Source organism: Chaetomium tenue, assembly GCF_020726465.1.
Source record: "Chaetomium tenue strain MPI-SDFR-AT-0079 chromosome Unknown F5144scaffold_2, whole genome shotgun sequence".
Taxonomy (NCBI): Eukaryota; Fungi; Ascomycota; class Sordariomycetes; order Sordariales; family Chaetomiaceae; genus Chaetomium; species Chaetomium tenue.
In genome coordinates this window covers 3,670,206-3,689,823 of record NW_027117330.1, presented here as the reverse complement: position 1 = coordinate 3,689,823, position 19,618 = coordinate 3,670,206, and the positions used below count along the sequence as shown (strand labels likewise).

General features: G+C 57.7%; 7 protein-coding genes across 7 annotated transcripts; 5 read left to right on the top strand and 2 right to left on the bottom strand.

The window, feature by feature from the left end:
- The first annotated feature begins 946 nt into the window (after positions 1-946).
- Positions 947-3,402, top strand: F5144DRAFT_129972 (uncharacterized protein). Its single transcript, XM_066782289.1, has 2 exons — positions 947-1,851; positions 1,929-3,402. Exons 1-2 carry the CDS (start codon positions 1,052-1,054, stop codon positions 3,292-3,294), a joined length of 2,166 nt encoding a protein of 721 aa, XP_066646925.1. The 5' UTR covers positions 947-1,051; the 3' UTR covers positions 3,295-3,402.
- A 1,484-nt stretch (positions 3,403-4,886) lies between these two features.
- On the top strand, positions 4,887-5,273 carry F5144DRAFT_563330 (uncharacterized protein; the record flags this gene model as incomplete). Its single annotated transcript, XM_066788369.1, has 1 exon — positions 4,887-5,273. A coding segment is annotated over one exon (387 nt), but the record flags the coding sequence as incomplete, so codon positions are not given.
- Positions 5,274-6,986: 1,713 nt separating this feature from the next.
- On the bottom strand, positions 6,987-9,856 carry F5144DRAFT_129957 (Endonuclease/exonuclease/phosphatase). Its single transcript, XM_066782288.1, has 2 exons — positions 8,506-9,856; positions 6,987-8,442 (listed from the first exon to the last, which is right to left on the bottom strand). Exons 1-2 carry the CDS (start codon positions 9,581-9,583, stop codon positions 7,235-7,237), a joined length of 2,286 nt encoding a protein of 761 aa, XP_066646923.1. The 5' UTR covers positions 9,584-9,856; the 3' UTR covers positions 6,987-7,234.
- Positions 9,857-11,480: 1,624 nt separating this feature from the next.
- F5144DRAFT_590683 (uncharacterized protein) lies at positions 11,481-12,108 on the top strand (the record flags this gene model as incomplete). The annotated part of the gene is made up of 3 exons (XM_066790179.1): positions 11,481-11,540; positions 11,572-12,000; positions 12,034-12,108. 3 exons carry the CDS (start codon positions 11,481-11,483, stop codon positions 12,106-12,108), a joined length of 564 nt encoding a protein of 187 aa, XP_066646922.1.
- Positions 12,109-13,617: 1,509 nt separating this feature from the next.
- F5144DRAFT_484759 (uncharacterized protein) lies at positions 13,618-15,708 on the top strand (the record flags this gene model as incomplete). The annotated part of the gene is made up of 1 exon (XM_066785464.1): positions 13,618-15,708. One exon carries the CDS (start codon positions 13,618-13,620, stop codon positions 15,706-15,708), a length of 2,091 nt encoding a protein of 696 aa, XP_066646921.1.
- Positions 15,709-15,883: 175 nt separating this feature from the next.
- F5144DRAFT_563319 (LYR family protein) lies at positions 15,884-16,772 on the bottom strand. The gene is made up of 4 exons (XM_066788368.1): positions 16,475-16,772; positions 16,246-16,389; positions 16,112-16,124; positions 15,884-16,008 (listed from the first exon to the last, which is right to left on the bottom strand). Exons 1-4 carry the CDS (start codon positions 16,527-16,529, stop codon positions 15,957-15,959), a joined length of 264 nt encoding a protein of 87 aa, XP_066646920.1. The 5' UTR covers positions 16,530-16,772; the 3' UTR covers positions 15,884-15,956.
- A 10-nt stretch (positions 16,773-16,782) lies between these two features.
- Positions 16,783-18,481, top strand: F5144DRAFT_129737 (thioesterase-like superfamily-domain-containing protein). The gene is made up of 3 exons (XM_066782287.1): positions 16,783-17,483; positions 17,569-17,739; positions 17,847-18,481. Exons 1-3 carry the CDS (start codon positions 17,112-17,114, stop codon positions 18,204-18,206), a joined length of 903 nt encoding a protein of 300 aa, XP_066646919.1. The 5' UTR covers positions 16,783-17,111; the 3' UTR covers positions 18,207-18,481.
- The last annotated feature ends 1,137 nt before the right edge of the window (positions 18,482-19,618 follow it).

The window sequence follows — 19,618 nt, the reverse complement described above, 5'->3', positions numbered from 1 at the left end:
GGAGACGTCACATTCTGTTTGCGACGCGAGCGACTCTCGACCGCAGGCCGAACCTGCGCAAGCTGCGGCTTGTGATTCCCAGAAGCCGCGCCTTCCCGTTTTCGGGACGAGGAATCCGTGTGATGAGACCCTTGCGGCGCCCAATCCCCAGCGATTGAATCACACTCCAGACGACTACAATTTCCCTGGAAGCTACGAAGTAACTGCCTACCACCCATCTCGCAGTCTGGTTGGCGATGGTCTGATGCGGGCTCGGAACACTGGTATTTGTAGCTACCTATGTATGTATGTATTAAGCAAACTTTGGGCGCCTGGAAGTGGTGAAAGCCAGACACACTGGGACGAGAACGAGCGCTTCTTTCCAAGCAAGCAGACCCATCTCCCAAATTTGCGAAGTTTGTTTCGAAACTGGGACGTTCATGCGCCAGCGAGCCAGTGAGCCAGTGAGCGCGAGCGGAAAATAAGAGAATGGGGACTCCGTTTTGGGTGAACGGCGCGCCATTATTGGTTCTACATATAACTATGCGCACAGGCAAGAAGTCCAGCCGTCCCTGCCGTCAAATGAGAGAGGACCCTTGGCTAGCCCCTTGCGGCTTTCGCCCTGGCTCAGTGTGTTCCCCAGAGCTTCTTTCATTTCCGTCCCTTCCAGGTTCCTCTCCTTCTTCACACCCATCCCGTCGCCGTGCCTGCTCTCCGACAAGCACATATCATCAAAACCCAGCCCACCTCACGACATTCTCGACGACAAATGCTGCGCCCGAAACACGAATTTTGGTTTTAGTCCTGGACTCACTGAGGGGCTGCCGTCTTCAGAGCGCGGTCCCTTCCTGGGGATCTTAGCGACCACTCTACCGGGCCGATTCAACCCCAGACCGCCTGCAATTGACTCTGGAGTCCCCACGATTGCGCACCGTCACCCCAGACCAACCGTTCCCGACGCTCTGGATCTCGTTTGAATAAGGCTGTGGATGCGGCACTGTCACACGCGTTCCCCGCCCTTCGCGTTCAGCAATTCAAGGACACCGACGGTAACACGGCACAGTTGAAAACCATGACGACGGCGGCAGTGAAGCGGGCGTGCGACGCCTGCCACCGTCGCAAGGTGAAATGCGACGGAATCACGCCTTGTCGCAATTGCTCGGCCTCCCAGCTGGCCTGCACCTACAATGCGGTCCCGCAAAAGAAGGGACCGAAGGGGTCCCGAGCCAAGGTCATCAACGAACTGAAGGAGACGCAACGCCAAACCAGCCTCTCGGCCAAGTTGCAGGGCGGCATGAACGGCGGCATGTCGAGCGCGACTCTCGCTCCGACGCCGGGGCTTTTGACCAAGGAGATGCTCAAGACGTGCATCGAGTTTTTCTTTGCCCACATGTATCCGACTCTCCCGATTCTCGAACGCCAGCGCCTTGAACACGACGCCATGTACATGGACCAGAATCTCGATACCTATTGCCTTCTGACGTCCTTCTGCTCGTTCGTCTGCCTCCAACCGGGCATGGTGATGCCCGGCACCATGCCCGGTGCGGGAATGAACGACCCCTTTGGCTCCGACATGATGATGTCCGGCAACAACATCGTCACCAGCACGCATCTCATGGACGAAGCGATCCGAGTTCGTAAGGGTTACGACTACGTGGCTTCCCCGACCGTCAACAACCTCTGCACAAGCTACTTTTTGTTCGCGGTACACCACGGGTTGGCTCTGCACGACAAGGCGTGGTTCCATTTGCGCGAAGCCACAACCCTGACGCACATGGCCAAATTGAACGAGGAACAAACCTATCTGCAGTACGACGGCAACGACGCATCACGACGCAGGCGCTTGTACTGGCTCCTTTTCGTTACCGAACGGTTCGTGACAGTCCTTTGCGGTCGATTCATTTTTTGCTCTATTTCCCGAACTTGCAAGCTGACAAAGAAACCCACAGTGCCTATGCTCTGCAGTATCGTCGCCCGTTGACACTCCAAGCCAGCATCAACCCCTCAACCCCCCAGGAACACCCCGCCGATCCCTTTGTGAACCACGGCACGAGATCTTTACGCATGATTAACCTCTTCCGAGGTTTCGACGAAAGCTTGACCCCGCTTTGGACCAAGTCAAGAGCCGAGTGTCCTGATTCATACCTCGCAAACCTCGACAAGCAGCTTCAGGAGGTCATGTCTCCGTACGCCAATGACACGCAAGCTCAGCTCGGCGAAATGCTCGACAACCAGCAATGGCTGAAGCATAAAGCTTGGGGCCTAAGCGCAGCGACCGGCAACGGAAACAACTCCGAGCCTTCGTATATTGATAACATCCAAGACCTTCTCCCGATGGTGTCACACTTCCATGGCAACTTGGGTTTACAGGGCCTCAACCTATGTGAGCATTTGTTCAATGTCACTTGCACCGTGACCGACATCCTCGCCATCCTTCCAGTACCCCGCACACCCTTCAGGACTCAGCTTGGGCCCCAGGACGAGCTCCGCAAGATTTTGAACATCGTAACGGTTATCCGCAACGGCGACCATCGATTCCTCCCGCTATTGCTGAGCAAGGTCGCCTTGGCTCTTCCGAAGCTTGCCAGCCCAATGCTTGAAAACGAGCCGGAGAGTGCCATCCCCTGCAATATGGATATGGATATCTTTGACGGGTTCGGCAGCAGCAGCATGTGCCCGCCGCCGGTTTATTCGTCGGCAGACTACGACAATAAGTATGCCGTCTCACGCTTTGATGAGATGAGCTCGGATTCCAACAGTCCCAACGGGCCCTCTTCGAGCAGTAACGACATGAATTCGCCATTCGCCAGTTCCCCAGCGATCATGTCCCCTGGTGTGGAGATGCCTCGTAACCTGCAAACCGAGTTCACTCCCATACCAGAAATGACGGTTATGAGTCCGATAACCCACGCCCCGCCCTCGTTGGGCACGCCGGGAGGTATGAATCACCAACCGCATCACCATCCACACACACCGTTGTCGCCGTATCCAAACTCGAACCCTCATATGCAGGGTTTGAATGCCAATAACATCAACCCGCCGCCGAATATAAGCCTCGCCTCTCAAATGCACCCCGGCCAGGGCCTCGGCGGTGGGATAAACAACGGCCTAGGGCAAGGAGTCAACAACAGTAACTTGATGGGGAGAGCGCCTCCGCAACGAGCGAACAGTTATGCCGTGAACTTGACCCAAATAACGGTCGGGGACTTCCATGCACTTCAAAGGTCTAATACGGACATGAACCATCCCATGGGCTCGCTTGCGATGAGCCCATTAGAACCCGGCATGGACTTCAACTCCTTGTCAAGGCAGTGACGCTGAGCTACCCAATGTTCGCTTATCTATTTCTTTTGTCGGCTTCAAAAGGTCCGTCAGCAAGCATTCAGCATCTATTTTTGGAGTATGCCTGGGTTTTTTCCGGAAGCCTTTCCTATCTATCCCCTTGTCATTTGACCTTTTTCCTTTTTTTTCCCTTTTTTTGGATTTGGGGAGGAGGTTCTATCTGGATTCCGAAGTACGAATGACGAATCATCAGGGGAACAGTACCAGAACGGGCAGAATTCTCGCGGCACAACACCACCTTTCTTTTGTCTCAGACCCAGCAGTTGGTGCGTTACTCTCAGTATTTTGGATGGGGGCCATTTTGTATAAAGATTCTTTAGGATATGGAAAGCGGGACGGGTGTTTGGGGGTTCTAATCACTGGAGGGCCAGCGTTTTGGGAGGTTGAGTCGGCGAGGCATGCATGAGCAAACATGACAGCCATTGGAACAAGTTTGTGACAGTTTCCTAGCTTCCCAACTTACCGCCGACGTGCAAGTCGTGCTAGCTGGTTAGTGTAACAATAGAAATGTGATATAGTATGGCCGTCCCCGCTTTCTCGTCCCTTTTTTGGTGGCAGACTTGGTAGTGACCGAGCTACACCGTGACCTTCGACCCGCCTCTCGAGTTTCTTCCGTCCTCCCCGGTCGGACATCGGGTGTCAAGTGCGTCACACGGGACAGGTGACGTGTTGCGGCGGCAAGGAGGGCCAGACTGCATGTCCAATGCGCGCAACGGGCCCCTCGGTTCCGGCTGCATTGACGCCGGAATTAGAGTCAACGGAGCACAAGGATGGCACACATACGTACACAGCACATCACGACCTTTCACTCCTGGGTAACAAATGGAAGCGGATGTACAGGAGGAAATGTCGGGAGAGAAGGGCGGATAATACGTTGAACGAAGCAACTAACAGACACGTGGGTGATCGGGCTTTTCCCAACACAACGTCCATCCATCTTCCAGTTATGCCGAACAGTCTCAATTTCGTGAGTGGCGTCCGTTGTTGTATAGTTCGGATAAAGAACTAACAATTAGTCGTCCGACGTCACCCCTCGTATGATTGCCTGATTCTAGATCGAGGCGGAGGCTCCAAAGTTGTTGGGGTTTACATCCCCTTATGGATGGCATGGCCAACATGTATCTACACAGGGCAACACAATCCTCAACGCCATCCTTCGATAACGGGTCTGCGCTGGTGTGAGCCACCACAACACGCGTCTACGTCATATCGGCGTTGTAGGTGGCAGCCTGGCAAAGCTAAAAGGCTGCGGACCTCACGCTCACCTGTCATGACACAACAGCTGTTTGCGAAGTTCGGACGTCTTGCTCAGACGAAGCTAGACGATGGTCGAGACTTTTGCAAAACGTCATGAGTAGACCTTAGAATGGGGCGCTTTGACGGCCAAAGGCTCTGACGGGGAGTCATGATAGCTCATAAAAAGATGGATGTAAAGGTTGGGAAAAGATGTTGCGCTTTTCTTTTTCATCACACCAGAACGGTAGCGTTGTGACTCTCGCTGTCTCGTCATCGACACACTCCAGGAGTCGATTCCTTACATTTTGTGTCACCCACCCTTGGCGGACATGAACCACACGACGCCGATTCCCGTAGCCCTTTGCTGCAAAGACGCCCGGCTCGCCCAATCCGTCTGCGAGAGGCTCCTACCCGATCTTGATGGTACATCACCATACTTATCCTCCTTATCCTCCTCCCCCCTCGCCCCCCCCTCCCTTCTCTTTTACCTCTACTCCTCACTTCGTTGTTCCCCTACCCATCGACTAACACATCCCCGCAAAGTCATCCACGTCTGCCTGGACCTACCCACGGCCCTCGCCGAGCTCCCGTTGCTCTTTTCGCCCATGACCGGCGAGACCACCAACCCCACAGCCACCCCGCCAACCCAATCGTCACCACCACCACCGCGGCTGCCAGCCTCAGGCCTCGGCAGCAACAGCACCCACCGGCCCCCCAGTTCCGCCACCCCCCGCCCCGCCAAACGCCCCCAAGCCGTCCTCTTCAGCAACAAGTTCACGCGGGACGAGGCCCACGCCGTCGCCGACGCCGTCCTCGCCGCCACCACCGGCACCACCATCCCCGGCACCATCACCGCCACCACCGTCATCACCATCATCAGAACCACCACCCCCTCCACCCCCTCCCCCCGCCTCCCACAATTAACCTCCCCCCCCTCCCTCCCCCTAATAACCCCCACCACCACCACCACCACCTCCGGCACCACCCCCACCACCACTAACACCTCCGCCCCCTCCTACACCACGCACCTCCCCTCCCCACCCTGCTCCCCCTCCTTTCAACACCACACCTATCACCCGCACCACAACCCCCATTTCCCCTTCCCCTCCCCCTTCCCCTCCTCCTCTGTCACCGTAGCCATCACCAGCGGCCCGCCCGGCGGCGTGCTGTTTGTGCGGGCCAGCCGGCGCGATGTGTTCGTGGCGGGGGGGTTTGTGGGGGGGAGGGCGGGTGGGGAGGCGGGGGCGGTGGGGAGGGTTTTTCGGAGGAGGGTGGGGGCGGAGCTGGGGTTATGGGGTGGTGGGGGGGAGGGTTCATGGAAGGGGGGGGAGGGGGAATGGGGTGAGGGTGAATGGGGTGGTGGGGAAGGGGGGAAGGGGGCGGTGGTGGTGGAGATGGGGGGAGAGATGGAGGGGGAGATGGAGGGGGCGAGGGTTGTGGGGGGGTTAGTGGTGGGGGTGGGAGTGCTGGGGACGGTGAGAGTGAAAATGCTAGGTGCGGTGGTGTTGTTAGCGTTGGTAGTGTTGGCGGAGTTGTTAGGGATGAGAGTCAGAGTGGAGGTCTGAGCGCCAGTGATCGAAGCGAAAGTGGTGATGTCAGAGTCATGAGTGACGTGGAGGATAGCACTAGTGAGGTCAGCGCAAGTCATGCGGTTGGGACTGCGGCTGGCCCGGGTGCCAGTGCAATGAGGATTGGGATGGACGATAGCAGGCGTAGTAGCAGCAGCATCATCAGTACCGTTTCTTTACCGAGGGTAGCCGCCGGCCCTTCGCTGGATTCTGTAGCTAGATCGAGGTCATCGAGGTTTGGGCTCCCAACAAGGTGGTCGTGGTCAGGGGCCGAGATTGGATCTAGATCTAGATCTAGGAGGGCTTCATTGCTCTTTGACGGTGGCGAGGCGGATGATCGGGGGTATGCCCGATCTAGTTGGTATAAGCGGAGTTCGGCAGTAGTTTTGGGATGGCGGCGGGAATACATGGTACTTTTCGAGGAGGGCGTTGGAGGCGAAGACCACGAGACGGAAAAAAGCGCGTGGTGGGAGGCGATTATGGTGGGTGTTGGGAGCATCTCAAACTTGTATGTTCCCGTCGGAGATATCTGCGAGCTAGAGCCAGGCTTAGCACCCCAACCAGGCCTTGGGGCGATCCTCGAGGAGGAAGGGATAGAATTGCTGGAAAGGTGAAAGTTATTGTTTTGGCCCACTTAGCAGTCATCTCGTCTGTTCTTCAGTCTGTGAGCACCCACGTAAAGGAAGTAGGTGGCAAGGAGCACATACCATGACAAGCGTCAATAGATACCCACAAGAGATGGCGGCAAAACAGATACACGTAGGAACGACAAAAACAACGGCAATATATTCCTACATGACCCCTCAGAACCCACGTCCATATTGCACCTTTCCCTTTCCCTCCCCCATCCGAGCTGCCAAGCTTCGAGACAAGCCGACCGGCCGAACTGCCTCTCCCACATCTTCCCTTTAACTGACTGGCCCACCAGTCATCCAGCCCGGCGAACCCAAACCAACCCATGTACTGTGGACGCGCCCCCTTCATTGCCCGCATACCATTCCCGCCAGCCAACCAAACGCTCAAGCCAAACCAAACCGACCAGACCCAGGACACGGAAGGACGAGGAGATTGACGTCGAGGAGAACGGCGACGCACCGGCGGGACTACGGTCAGCCCCTCCGATCGCCGCTCCCCGAGCCAAAGTCGGGCTCCTGAACCATCTTCTTGTCCTTCCTCGCCTTGATGACTAGCTCGGCCATGATCTGGATATGGTCCGCAGGGAAGTGGTAGTTCGGGAACCCAGGGACGCGCTTGAGGTGGTCGCGGTCTGGCGGGCCGAGCAAGCTGACGACCTCGAGCGTGTTAGTCGAGTACCAGATGTAGTCGATCACCTCGGCGAAGCCGGGGACGTAGTTGGTGAAGGGCAGGTCCTCGGGAGTGCCCTTTAGGTGGACGTATGCGGAGCGCATGCTGAAGGGGTGCTCGATGCCGTCGCGCGTGAAGCTGCCGTACTGGTGGTCGCCAAAGTCGCTGTGGTTCGGGGCGACGCGGCCCATGGAGAGAAGCTCGTACACGCTGCTGTCGTACGTGGAGTTATAGTCACCGCAGACGACCAGCGGAATGTCGGTGTTGTTGCGGTATTCTTGTGACGGTCCGGGTTCGGGCACGTCGGCGCGCTGCTCTCCCTCTTCGAGCGGCAGCTGGATCATCTTCTTATCCTTGAGAGCGGGCCACCTCGAGTATTTCTCGGCGAGTCGCGTAATGTTTTCCATCATGATGGCTGTCTGCACAAGCTTCACATCAGGAAGCGTCGGTTCCCAGGCCAGGTGGGTGTTGGCGACGATCATCCGCGCACCGGTCTGCCTGCTCTCGAACAAGCAGATCAGGCCGATGTTGTCCTTGGGCATTACCCGGTTGAAGATATCGTGCTGGTTCTTCATGTCCGGACGATTGATGGCGATGTTGGCGTAGTCGAGGAGCTGCTTGTCGAGCAGAATCCACTTGCTGGACTTGTAGAAGACGGCGCAACCGTCGACGGCTTGGGCGTCCTTCTCGGCCATCGTCTTGGCCTTGGGCCTCGGCCAGTGCACCCCCTTATAGCCGTCCTGCGCCAGTTCCGGACTGAAGAAGTCGCGGAAGACATCGGTCGCGATTTCCTGCAGGCACAAGATATCCGCATCCCTCTCGTGGAGCTCCTGTAGAATCCTCTCGCTGCGGTAAACCCAATGGAGCGCCGGAGGCGGGGTGTAGCCGTATAGCGTAGAGGTGGCGAATTTGTCGCACAGGATATTCCAGGAGAGGACCTTGACCCGCTCGAGGGTCGACGACACGTCTTCTTGGATAACGATCGGCTTTCTGTCGATGGGGGGGATCGGAACTGTGCAGGTACAGAAGGTCAGTGACGAGGCCCGGGGTATCTTATCGGGAGGGGTTGGCTAACCTGGGGCGTCCGTAAGGAGCTTATGAACGAGCTTCTTTGTGTCACCCGCCATGATCTCCTGCTTAAGGGACGGATCGAGGGGATTCCCTTCGATACCGAGCATATCCAAGAGGTACAGGGACCCAAACTCATAGGGTAGGTTGCGGATTTGGTTATTGAACAGGTAGAGCGACTTGAGGTTGGTGCACATGCCGATCTCAGGAGGCAGCTCCGAGATGAGATTGTTAGACGCGTCCAGGTGCCGCAGGTGGCGCAAACGGCCGATCTCGGCGGGGAGATAGGTGAGTCGGTTGGACGCGATGTAGAGTTCCTGCAAGAACTCGTAGGCAAACAGGGGCGGCGCCAGGACGCGCAATCCCTGGCCGCTCATGTCGAGGTTGTACCAGTCCTGCCTCTTGTTCGTCTTTTCCAAGCTCCACGGCCTTCTCCTGTCGTCCTCGCCGTCGACCGAGGGCCCGGATTCACCGCTGCCTAGAGCGGCGCCGCCGATACCGCGATTCTCGGCCGCCTTGAGGCGCGCATAGAAATGCGGTTGGTGTTGCTCAGTCATAGTGGCATGCGCCCGTTCCGCTTCCTTGTGCAACCGCAGCTGCTCCGCCCAGTGTTCGGTAAATTGTTGTGTTTGCCCTCCCCGGGAAGCCGACGTGTGGCCGTTCTGCAGGTTGTTGGAGAAGGGACTGGCGTTCGGTAAGACGCCGCTCGAGAAGGCCGAATGGCCCATGATGGAGGCGCCGCCATGGTCCTGCTGTATGCCCTGGTGGTGCTGCGCATGGGCCTGGTGGGGGTGAGCCGACTGCTGCGGGAAGTTGTACAGCATGGGCATGGCCTGCTGCCGGCCCGGCGCCCCATTAATGCGGGAGTTGTGCCCTTGTTGGTGGTTCTGGCCGTACATGCCGCGCGGATTCTGGCTCGCGGAGCCGTGGGGGGGTGTTTTGGAATGTGAGGCTGGCGGGGCGGTGGCGAGATGGGTCAGTAGAGAATTTAGAAAGACCTCGTTGGCGATTTGGTCGCGAGAGGCGCCGTTGGGAGAAAGCGGGTTCGAAAAGGCGTGTGACAGAGGGCGGTGACCATCTGCCATCTACGATCCAGGGTGTAGCGGGTCTGAGGGCGGGGAGGTGGGGAGGCGGGGAGATGGGCTCGAAAAAGGTCGAGGATATGGGGGACGCGGTGGGTTGATAGCTCGAAGCAACAGAGTTCGCATGGGGCACAGCAAAGGGTTTGTCGTGCATAGATGCATGTGCTGGTCGCGCTGCTGTTGCACCCGGTGTTGTGATGTTTGCAGCTGGCTCAGAAGGCCATGCGCCGGCACGCGAGAGATGCCGATAGTAGACAACCACCTTGAAGTGTGGAGGGGGCCGGTCGAAGATAGATCGTCGTCGTTCGGCTCTTGGGGGGGTTTGTGATGTGGTCGCACACACTTGTTGGGAGAGGAGGAGGAAAAGATGCTCGCTGTCCGAGTGGGTTTTTTGTATTTTTTTCGTTTTCTTTGTTTTCGGTACTTCGGGCTACAAGTCTAGGAAATGAATGGGGCAGGGCCGTGAGTCAGCGGATTGACCATGGAGTTCAGAAGATATTCAGTGGTGAGGGTGTTGGACGTGCTCGTGATGTGGTGGTGGGAGTAGGGGGAGTGGTGAGACTGAATGTGGGCCCTGGGCACGATCGACGGATGGAGACAAAAGGGCGACGGGCAGCAGCAGCAGCTGAATCGCCGAGACGACTAAGTCGTGCTCTGCTCCCCCAGGTCCCAACGAAATTTACACCGCTGGGTTTCTCACCTATGGAAAACAACGTGTAGCAACCTTTGATGGCAATGATGGCAATGGTTTAGAGCTGGAGAATGTATACTCTAGAGGAACGATATGGCGTGGTGGTGGATAACCAGTGTAACTAGTGGCCGGGTGGGTGCTCGCTCAATGCGTCAACCACCTCCGTTGGTTGTGGCCTCCTTTCGTGCCAGCCCAGCTCCCCAGTTGCAGCCACGGGCCATGGAGCCAGGCTGGCTGGCCTGACGCGGGTTCCACGTGATGCGTGTATCACCATCTTCAGCCTCGCGCCTTGGCAGGTGCCCCTCTGTGGGATCTGTGCCTGAGTCTCTGAACATACCTAAATTGACCTGGGAAACAAAAAGGAAAACGGTGAAGGCATCAGACCAAGCAAGGACAGATAGTTAGCCACAGGAGTCACATTATTCAATAAGCGTATGCCCCATCGGATAAGTTATCCTGGGAAGTCGCCAACTTGAGATGAATATCAGAAATGGGAAAATAACTGGGTCGAGAACATGATTTCATTTTGAGACGGCCGTTTGGGACGATGCGATTTTGGCGTGCGGCAGGCGCAGGGTTGGGCGCCTAGGAGCAGCGCTAGTTGAGGTTACGTAGCTGAAAAAAGAAAAAAGAAAAAAAGATTCTGTAGGCGTCAATTTGTAGTGCGTTTTTAAGCGATTCAGAGGCTCCCGGATAGTAAATTTAACTACATTGACTGTTGATTAAATTCGATTGAATTGATGGATCTAACAGAGGAAAAGGAAGGAGTTGGTGCCAGGGTTGGGGTTATATATGTGGGAGAAATTATTAAGGTTGGGGTTATGTACGTGAAAAATCATGTATCATATCCCATTGTTGAAAATGACACACCCAAGCGACCGTCTGTTCATCTCTAAACGAGCGACTGTGTCCGTACCTGTACCGTATCTCCCCACCCCATACCCCACGTCTCATTGTCAAGGGATGTTTGCCTGTTTACCCCTCCCCTGTGTGCAACGCCTTGGAAGTGTCACATTCTTCTGATATTGACCATGGCTATAACTCCTTGGATAATACTCCCACGAGAATCATGTGCTCTCGTTCAGGCCTTCGCCGACCACTCTAGACTTCGGTTGGTCGAGCTATTTCTGGGGTTATCGTTGCCATGCATAAACTTGCATAGTGGCAAGGGACTTGTCAAGTCTCCCCACGTCTGCCCAGAATGGAGAGATGGCATTTCCTGGAGCCATGGCATCCGACACCAGCGAACTCCATCATTCACCGAGGGCCGTCGTTCCAGAACGATGCAAGCCACCGGTAGTTCTTTGGGCTGTTCGGAAACATTTCCGACTTGGCTCCAAACTTGGAAATAACCGTTCGCATCTGCAGCTCTCGCACCTTCTCGTGCATACCTCGCACACCAGTCACGGTGAAGGATCATCAACCGCAGGATGGCGGCCGCCGAGCCTCGAAAAGAGTATGGTTCGCAGCGTTTTGGGCACGATGCCCGCCGGTGCAGCGACCGGTCAGAAGCTCGGCGGTCCAAAAGGCCAGCTTGATGCCTGCCAGAGCCATGGCCTCGCCCCTCAGGAGCATGTGCTTGGCTAATAAAGCCAATGGGGGCCACCGGATGGCGTTCTATCCAGCGTCCGTGGCCTCCTGGCACCGGCGCCGAACAGGGGAGAGACAGGCAATGGTCTTCCGAAACAGCCAATCCACGGGGAGCAATGGCAGTGCGGGGAAGGTGGAAGTGCCCTCACCACCATGTGCTCCACACCACTAGGTTGCGGGCGCTGCAAGGGATGGCCCAAGTGAAGCTGGAACGGCCAGAATCGGGGAAAGTCTGGGGGAAGGCTAAGAGACCATCATGGGGCCATCTCGAGCAAAATGCTCGCATGGCAAGGAATAAGATGAATGGAAAGGCCGTGCCATCGGCGACTTTCATCGATCGAACTTTCTGGCGTCCGTGTCGTGTTCCTAAATGTTGGCTTGCCCATCTTTGGTGTCTCGCCCTCTCGCGCCCCCGAATCAGTTTTCCTGGATCTGTCCTACGTGCCTAGGTACCAACGAGACTGTCTAGACCAGCCAGGTTGTCAGGCGCTGCGGTCTTTTTCGCCTCCTTTCATTTCGACTTCCGACAATCTCCAAAAATAAACTGCAAGTACAGCCAACCGCCCGTGGGATATCGCGAGTTTTACTTGCTTCGGACCGTCACGGCCGCTCGAGCCCCACTCAGAAAACAGAAAAGAGCTGAGGGTGCCCCCGAGACCCTCCCGCTGTCGCTCCTTTAGAGCCTCGGCCGGGTCGCGGAGCCAGACAGCCGACCGTGGCCGCGAAAGCGTGGAGTGTTAAAAAGTCTGGACTTGCCAGTTCGCGCTATGCGTCACGACCTCCAGCAACTTGGAAACTTGCTGTTTTGCAGCCGTCGAGGAGGTCGCTGAATTGGCCATGACGAAGCTTCTGGAGAAGGGTGAAAAAGCCAAAAGAGTCGAAAGAAGCACTTACACACGGGACAGCAACTCCTAATCAGACAACCGACAGCCCAGGCCTCCCCCCCACCAACGGATTCGCTCCAGCGGGTGACCCCCAACTGCGAGATACCACCCGTTGCACCTCTTTGGCCGCCCATTGCTTTTGTCAGTTCCAGTTCCACCCAGTTGGGACGACCTATCACCTCAGCCCTTATCACAGGGAGTGCTGTCACAGACAAGAGCTGCAGCCGGGGCTGAGCGAGTGGGAACGACGGCACGCACACGGGCGAATTGACGAATTGGCGAGTTGGCGAGCTGGCAAAGTTGCTAATCTCGACCGATTGATCGCAGGGGCAGCAGGAGAGGGCGGCCAGCAATTCCGCCAAAAAAGCGAGCTCTCACCGGTTGAAATCCAGGCGAGCAGGCAAGCCAGGGCAGGCGCCGGAGGTGACAGGGACACGAAACCGGCCCAAACGCGGAAAGCTTCTAGACAGGGGCGGTGTCCAAGTCGGCATCCCCGGTACCCCGTTGATCGGCTCGGGGGGTTTCTCAGGAATCCAAGGCACGGTGACTGGGAATCCTGGGGCATTCGGGCGGGTTTTAGCTTTGAATGCGGAAGGTCTGACGTCGAAGGGGATAAAACCAATTTCCGCGCCTTTTTGCCGGCAGCGCGCAGGGCCCCAAACGAGGCGGCCGGAGGGTGCTGCAAGGAGCGGCTTGGTGCGTGGTTTTGGGTTTTTGGGGCGGTTGAGCGGCAGCATCCCACTGGAGCTGCAGCACCCAACGCACCGGAACACGCGCCGCGGACAGCCCGGGCGGGGCACCTTTGACCCCCGTTCCCGGCCGCAGCAACCCCTGGCGGGTGGCATTGAGGAAAAAAACCGCTTGGGGTCAAAATGGAGTTTCTCTCGGGATACGCAGCCGCCAAGGCCCCTTACCTCACTTATGAAGTCGAGGGCTCGCCGCATTCGCGCTCGAAGCCGACCCGTTCCAATTCGACATCTGCGCCGGCGACCAAGAAGCGCTCGCGCATTCCGGGCCACGCCAGGACCAACAGTGCGAGCACTAGCAGCAGCGGCGGCGGGCGCACTGAGCACCAGGCACCACCGCCGCACGGCAGCAGCGCTGGGTGGCTGCAGCAACAGTCGTCGGCCGGTGCCGACGGCGACTCATCAGGGGCAGCAGCAGCAACAGCAGCAGTGACGTCGACAAGCTTGGGAGACCGTGCGGACTCCATCGCCGAGCACCACCAACACCACCCCGCGGCCCGCCGTAATTCGACCCGCGAACGAGAACGGATGCATTCGTCATTCAAGTACTTTCAGGACAAGCAGCTGCCGGCGACGCCCCGACTCAACACAGCCGAAACAATCTCCAAACACTTTGGCGCCGGCAGCAACTCCGAACCACCCTCGGCCCGCACCCCGGCTTCTGCAACCGCCGCCACGGCCGGCCATACCTTCGGCAATCCCGGCGCGGTTGTCGCCGCCGTTGCCTTTCCCGACCGCCGCGCGCAGCACGGCGCCATGCTCTCGTCGTACGCAGAGTCCGGCCCGGGCAGGATGCCCGGGAACGGCGGCGCTCGGGCCGAGAGCATATCCAGCGTTTCCGGCGCCACCACGACAAGCAATCGCACCATGTACTCGAGCGAGCATATCGACTCGGCGTACCTGCAGCGACCGTTTGTCGTCCGCAGCGGGCGGACCTACCTCGCCGACCCCTCTCTACCATACCCCCTTCCCGTCGATCTTGAAGAACTGCACCGCCAGAGCCTCAAGACGATGCTCCTGATGCAATTGTTCGGCCGCCCGATCTGCGCCCCGGCCTTTGCCAACAAACCGCCACCGCGGATACTGGAGATCGGCTGTGGGACGGGTTTCTGGAGCACCATGTGCTACAAGCACTACGAAGCGCGCGGGCAGCACAAGGACATCGCTTTTACGGGCCTCGACATCGTCGCGCTGCCACCCAACGCAGCCTCCAGCGACGCCGCCGCCGACACGCGACCAGACAAGTCCATGAACTGGCGCTTCGTGCAGCACGACCTACGCAAGCTGCCGCTCCCCTTCCCCAACAACAGCTTCGACTTCCTCATGGTCAAGGACATCACGCTCGTCACGCCGACGCACATGCAGCAAGCCTACATGGAAGAATACATCCGCATCCTCACGCCAGGCGGCACGATCGAGGTCTGGGAAACCGACCACCTGGTGCGCATGCTCCGCCCGCACGTCCCCGACATCGCCACCACCTCGGGCCCAACCGAAGGCGACGACTTCGACCTCACCGCCCCCTCCCCCACAACCACCACCGCCTCCTCCGACCCCTACAACAACCACGACACCACCACCCCCACCAGCAACGGCGACTCCGACCCCAACAACCCCCCCAGTAACAACACCATCGGCGGCGCCTACGTAATCACCACCAACACGCCGCTCTCCACGCCCCTCAACAACTTCCTCGTCGAATACAACGGGTGGGCGTCGCGCGCCCTCGAAGTGCGCGCGCTGTGCGCGGTGCCGTGCACCGTGGTCGGCCCGCTGCTGCTGCAGGAGGCCGAGGTGCTGGCGGGGCTGGGGTCGCGGCGGCTGGCCGTGCCGCTGTCGGAGATTCGGTGGGAGAGGGAGGGGGTGGGTGGTGTGGTGACCAAGGATGGGAAGAGTTATATTGAGACGGGGGCGAGGAGGGGTGGTAATGGTGGTGGGGGGAATGGTGGGGGTGGGGGTGGGGGGAGTGTGAAGGATGGTGCTGGTAATGGGGGGAGGGGGTTGGAGCCGGCGGCTGCGGCGTTGAGGAAGACGGCGCTGGTGACGGTGGTGCAGATGATTCAGGCGATGGAGCCGATGCTGCGGGAGGCGAGTGGGAAGAGTCAGGATGAGTGGGATGCGTGGATGGGGAAGATGATGAATGATTTGGTGAGAGAGAATGGCACGAGTTGGGGGGAGTGTTTGGAAATTGGGGCGTGGTGGGCGAGGAAGCGGTGATACAGATTGTGTGGTGGTCCCCGTGTACTTTTTTGTTGTGTGTAGGAAAGAAAGGCTGGGTTTTGTTACTGTTTGTACCTAGGGATGTGGCTGGGGGTCTGGTGGCTGGTTCATTGGGCTCCTTGCTGCTTCGTGGGAGCAAGGGACGGGTCATGAGTTCGATGTATACATGGATCTGTGAATGTTATACTACCGCTTGTACTTGCTTGCTGTCTATTTACGGTTTGGTCGTGGGTGCGCTCAATATCCTATGCTCCGTCGTATCTCTTTCGCAGTGTGCGGTAGCGTTTGAGGTAGTACCTGGGCATGGTTGATCAGCGAGAAACGGATGAGACGGTAGGGAACGCTCAATTATGCATGGGGGTGTGTTTCTTGGGATCGCGAGAGAGCTTCAGTAACTTACAGTGCTTCGATCTCTGTCATGAGGGCTCGTGCTGTTAGCTTCGTTCCAATTCCAATTCCCATCAAAATACTTCATCCCATCCCGCTGGTTGCCAGAAAGTATGAGGAAGAACCCCATCGCAATGGCCACATTACCTTTCCTTACAAAGTCGGCTCTGGCGATGCCCTCCCGGATAGCCCCCTCATCGGTGAGGTTCGCGTTGGCCATGAAGGCTCGGTGCAGTCGCGGGCGAAAGAAATCGTAGCCCTGGGGGTAGTCACGGCCGAGATAGAGGAGTTCTGTCGGCAACGAGCGTGTAAGTATTGATGACCCCTTGATATCCTGGGTGGATGCTGAGAGCATGGAGGGAGAGGAATGACTTGCGCTTGTAAATGGCAATGACCTGCCGTCTCAGCTCGGGATTTGGGGCTGGAGGCATTGTGTTGGGTGGGGTGTCGATGCTATATCCTGTTCATGGCTTGCAGTCGTGGCAACGTTTGATATATTGTATCGGTTCAACGCACGGATGTTGACATTTGGTGTTGAGTCTCGAGGCTTCTTTAGAGTTGCAGCAGTTGCATGAGTGACGACATGCTCAATTGAGTCTTGGCGCAACACAACGCTGCAGAATTGCAGCTATGGCCATGCTCGAGCATACCTATAATCTCACTCCATGTATGTATGTACAATAAAGAATTTGCAATTTACATTATCTGGTCTTCGCAATTAACTTGAATTTATTTCCCGCCTTCGCAGCCTGCAGTGTGAAGTTCGATGGTACGAAGTAACGCCGGTTGACATGACCCGGAGGTTAAGCCCCACCTCCACTCGTCCTCGCTCTCCGCCCTGCCGAGGGCCCGAAGCCGATGATGACCGACGACGGATAGCCGGACGACACATTGCGTGCTTGCCTCAAGCCTGTAGTTACGCACGTTGAGACAGGCACCTAAAGTCGTGTTACCGTTCATTCTGTCCCATGTAACGACAATCGGATCAATTGACCCACCAGCTCCTCCAAATCATGGCCGCGCGCTCAACCACCACAAGGCTCGCGGGGAGCGCATGTCGCCGTGCACAACAACCCCTCTGCATGCGCCGGCCCTTCTCCGCCGCCACCACCTCGCCTGCCAGTGCCCGCAAAACCACCCCCCAACCCCGGGAAACAACCTCACTCTCGCTCCCTCCACCACGATGGACCAGCGAGCTGCCCGCGCGCATCGGCAAGTGCCTCGCCTTCGGCTGCAACGCCCAGCAAGTCTCGCAGGCGGCCGCCGTCCTGCGCGTCATAGCGGCCGAGTGGAGGGACTTACTAGCCGGCGCTGAGGGGTTCCTGACGGGCGGCCGGCGCGGGTTGGAGGCCAGAGAGATCGCATGGGGCGAGATGGACACCTACGTGGGTACATACCTACCTATCCCACCCCCCTCGTCGTGTTCTCTTTTGTTGGGGGGCAGCGGGCTAACATGTCTTGCCCGACCAGGCGCACGTTAACAATGTTAACTACTACCGCTTTGCCGAGTCGGCGCGCATGAACTGGATCACCAACTTCGCCGTGCACGTCGACCCGGCGCACCACAAGCAGTGGCGCGAGCTGATGGCACCCATCTCGACGGGGCTGATCATGCGCAGCCTGAAGGCGGATTTCAAGTTTGTACGTCTCACCCGTCGGCTCTTCTTCTATCTGGCAGATAGTTATCAGGCCTATCTATACCCAATGGCTGGCTGAGGGGGCTAGGTGGCTAACCCCGGACTTAACAGCCGATGGTGTACCCCGACAGGATCTCCGTCTACCACAAGCTGCGGACCCGGCCCGAGGGGGAGCCGGCGCCGAGCTCCTTCTACCTCGACTGCGTGGTGCTGTCGCACCGCCACAGGCGCGTCGCGTGCCGGCTGGAGGAGGACATCGTCGTCTACGACTACAAAAAGGCCGGCAAGATGAGCATGCCCGGGTTTATGCTGGAGAGGTTTCAGGAGACTTGGGAGCTTCAGGAGCAGGCCATGCTGCAGGCGAGGTCGCGGATATTTGGGCTGTACACGGCCGTGGATCGGCTGGAGAGCGAGACTTGGAATAGACCAGACGCGGTCGAGGATATGGGGGGTCCAAAGGGGAGTCAATGATGGATGGGTCCAATGGGTTGAGGCGGGTGGTTGTGTGTGTATAGACGGCGTAGACTCTTAGAATAGAGCAAGCCTGCCTTTACTCGTTTGGATTTGTGTCGTGTCTGGAGAGACAAAACCGCCATGGAATTTCTAACTACCGGGAATGGTGTCGTCTCCGACCCGCTGGTGGTGATGGTGAGACCCGGGAGTGGCTCGTCCAGCCGGAAAGCACAATGATTCGCACGGTTGGACGCCTTGATGGCTCGTGCTAGGGAGGGGGTTGATAAGCCCCTCTTATGCTGGGATTGATATAGGTCAAGGGTGCTTGATAGCTTCTAAGCGGCGGTAAAGCACGCGATCACCCACGTGGCTCAACAGGGAAACGTCATTGTCCGAGGAGATGTGATATAGTGAGGAATTCGGTACCGGCGACGCCCACCCCAAGCAGTCCCATGATAACTTCAATTTGGTGACTGTCGGAGAACGAGCGGAGTGAGCTCGGCGTCTTGTTGGAGTGAACGAGAAAATCTGGACGCACAAGCACTGTGAAGATCAAGCCGTCCTCTCGATGCTACCCTGCACTCCACAATCCAAACGGCCAAAACCAATCACAGTGGGACGAAAGAAGAGAAACTCGGGCGGGTTGCATGCGAAAGCTTGGCTCAGAGACGATCGCCAAGCTCCGCCCCGTGGTCTGACTGCGGGATTTGCGGAGCAACAACCGCTGCACTGGTCTGATGTTTGTCGCTGGGCGAAAGGGAACCACGCGTGAGCACGCGAGTCGCCTGGGTCTGCGAAGCTGGCGCCACGGGCTTCCATCGTTTGTTTCCTCTCGTCCAAGGACATGTCGCACTTGGACCGAGAAGGAAGGTGGTCATCCTTAATGCCGGGGTCAGTGGGCCAAGAGATCAGTCTGGCCAATCCGGGCGGCCGGGCGTGGTTCAAATGCCGAAAGAGATCGACGACTGCGTCTGCGTGCTTGAGTTTCGAGATGAGGTCCTCCTCACTGAGGGGTTTGTGAGGGTTGCCTGGGCATGTGGTGCGATGCTCATGTCGATGTGGTCACAACAGAAAGCCCTCCTACATAGGTTGCAAGACGAGCCAAGAAACGCACAGCGCATCTCTCGTGGTTGCCATGGACGAGGATCAAACCTTGGCCTGAGTGGTTCTGGGCTTGAAGTCTCTGTTGAAGGGTCTTCGTCGATGTGGAGTCGCTTTTTTGCCTTGTGGGCTTGCGCTCAAGGTCTACTATGGAAGGATTCCGCTTCCAACGCCGCCTGAAAATGTCATGTACAAGTCTGCTAAAACCAGGAGATACCGGCGGCTGCGCGGGGAGCCTGAAGGCTATTTGAATTATCGGCCGATATCAAGCAGTGATCGGCGTGGTGAAGTCGCTCCCCCGCATCCCGCCATATGGATTCGGGGTTGGT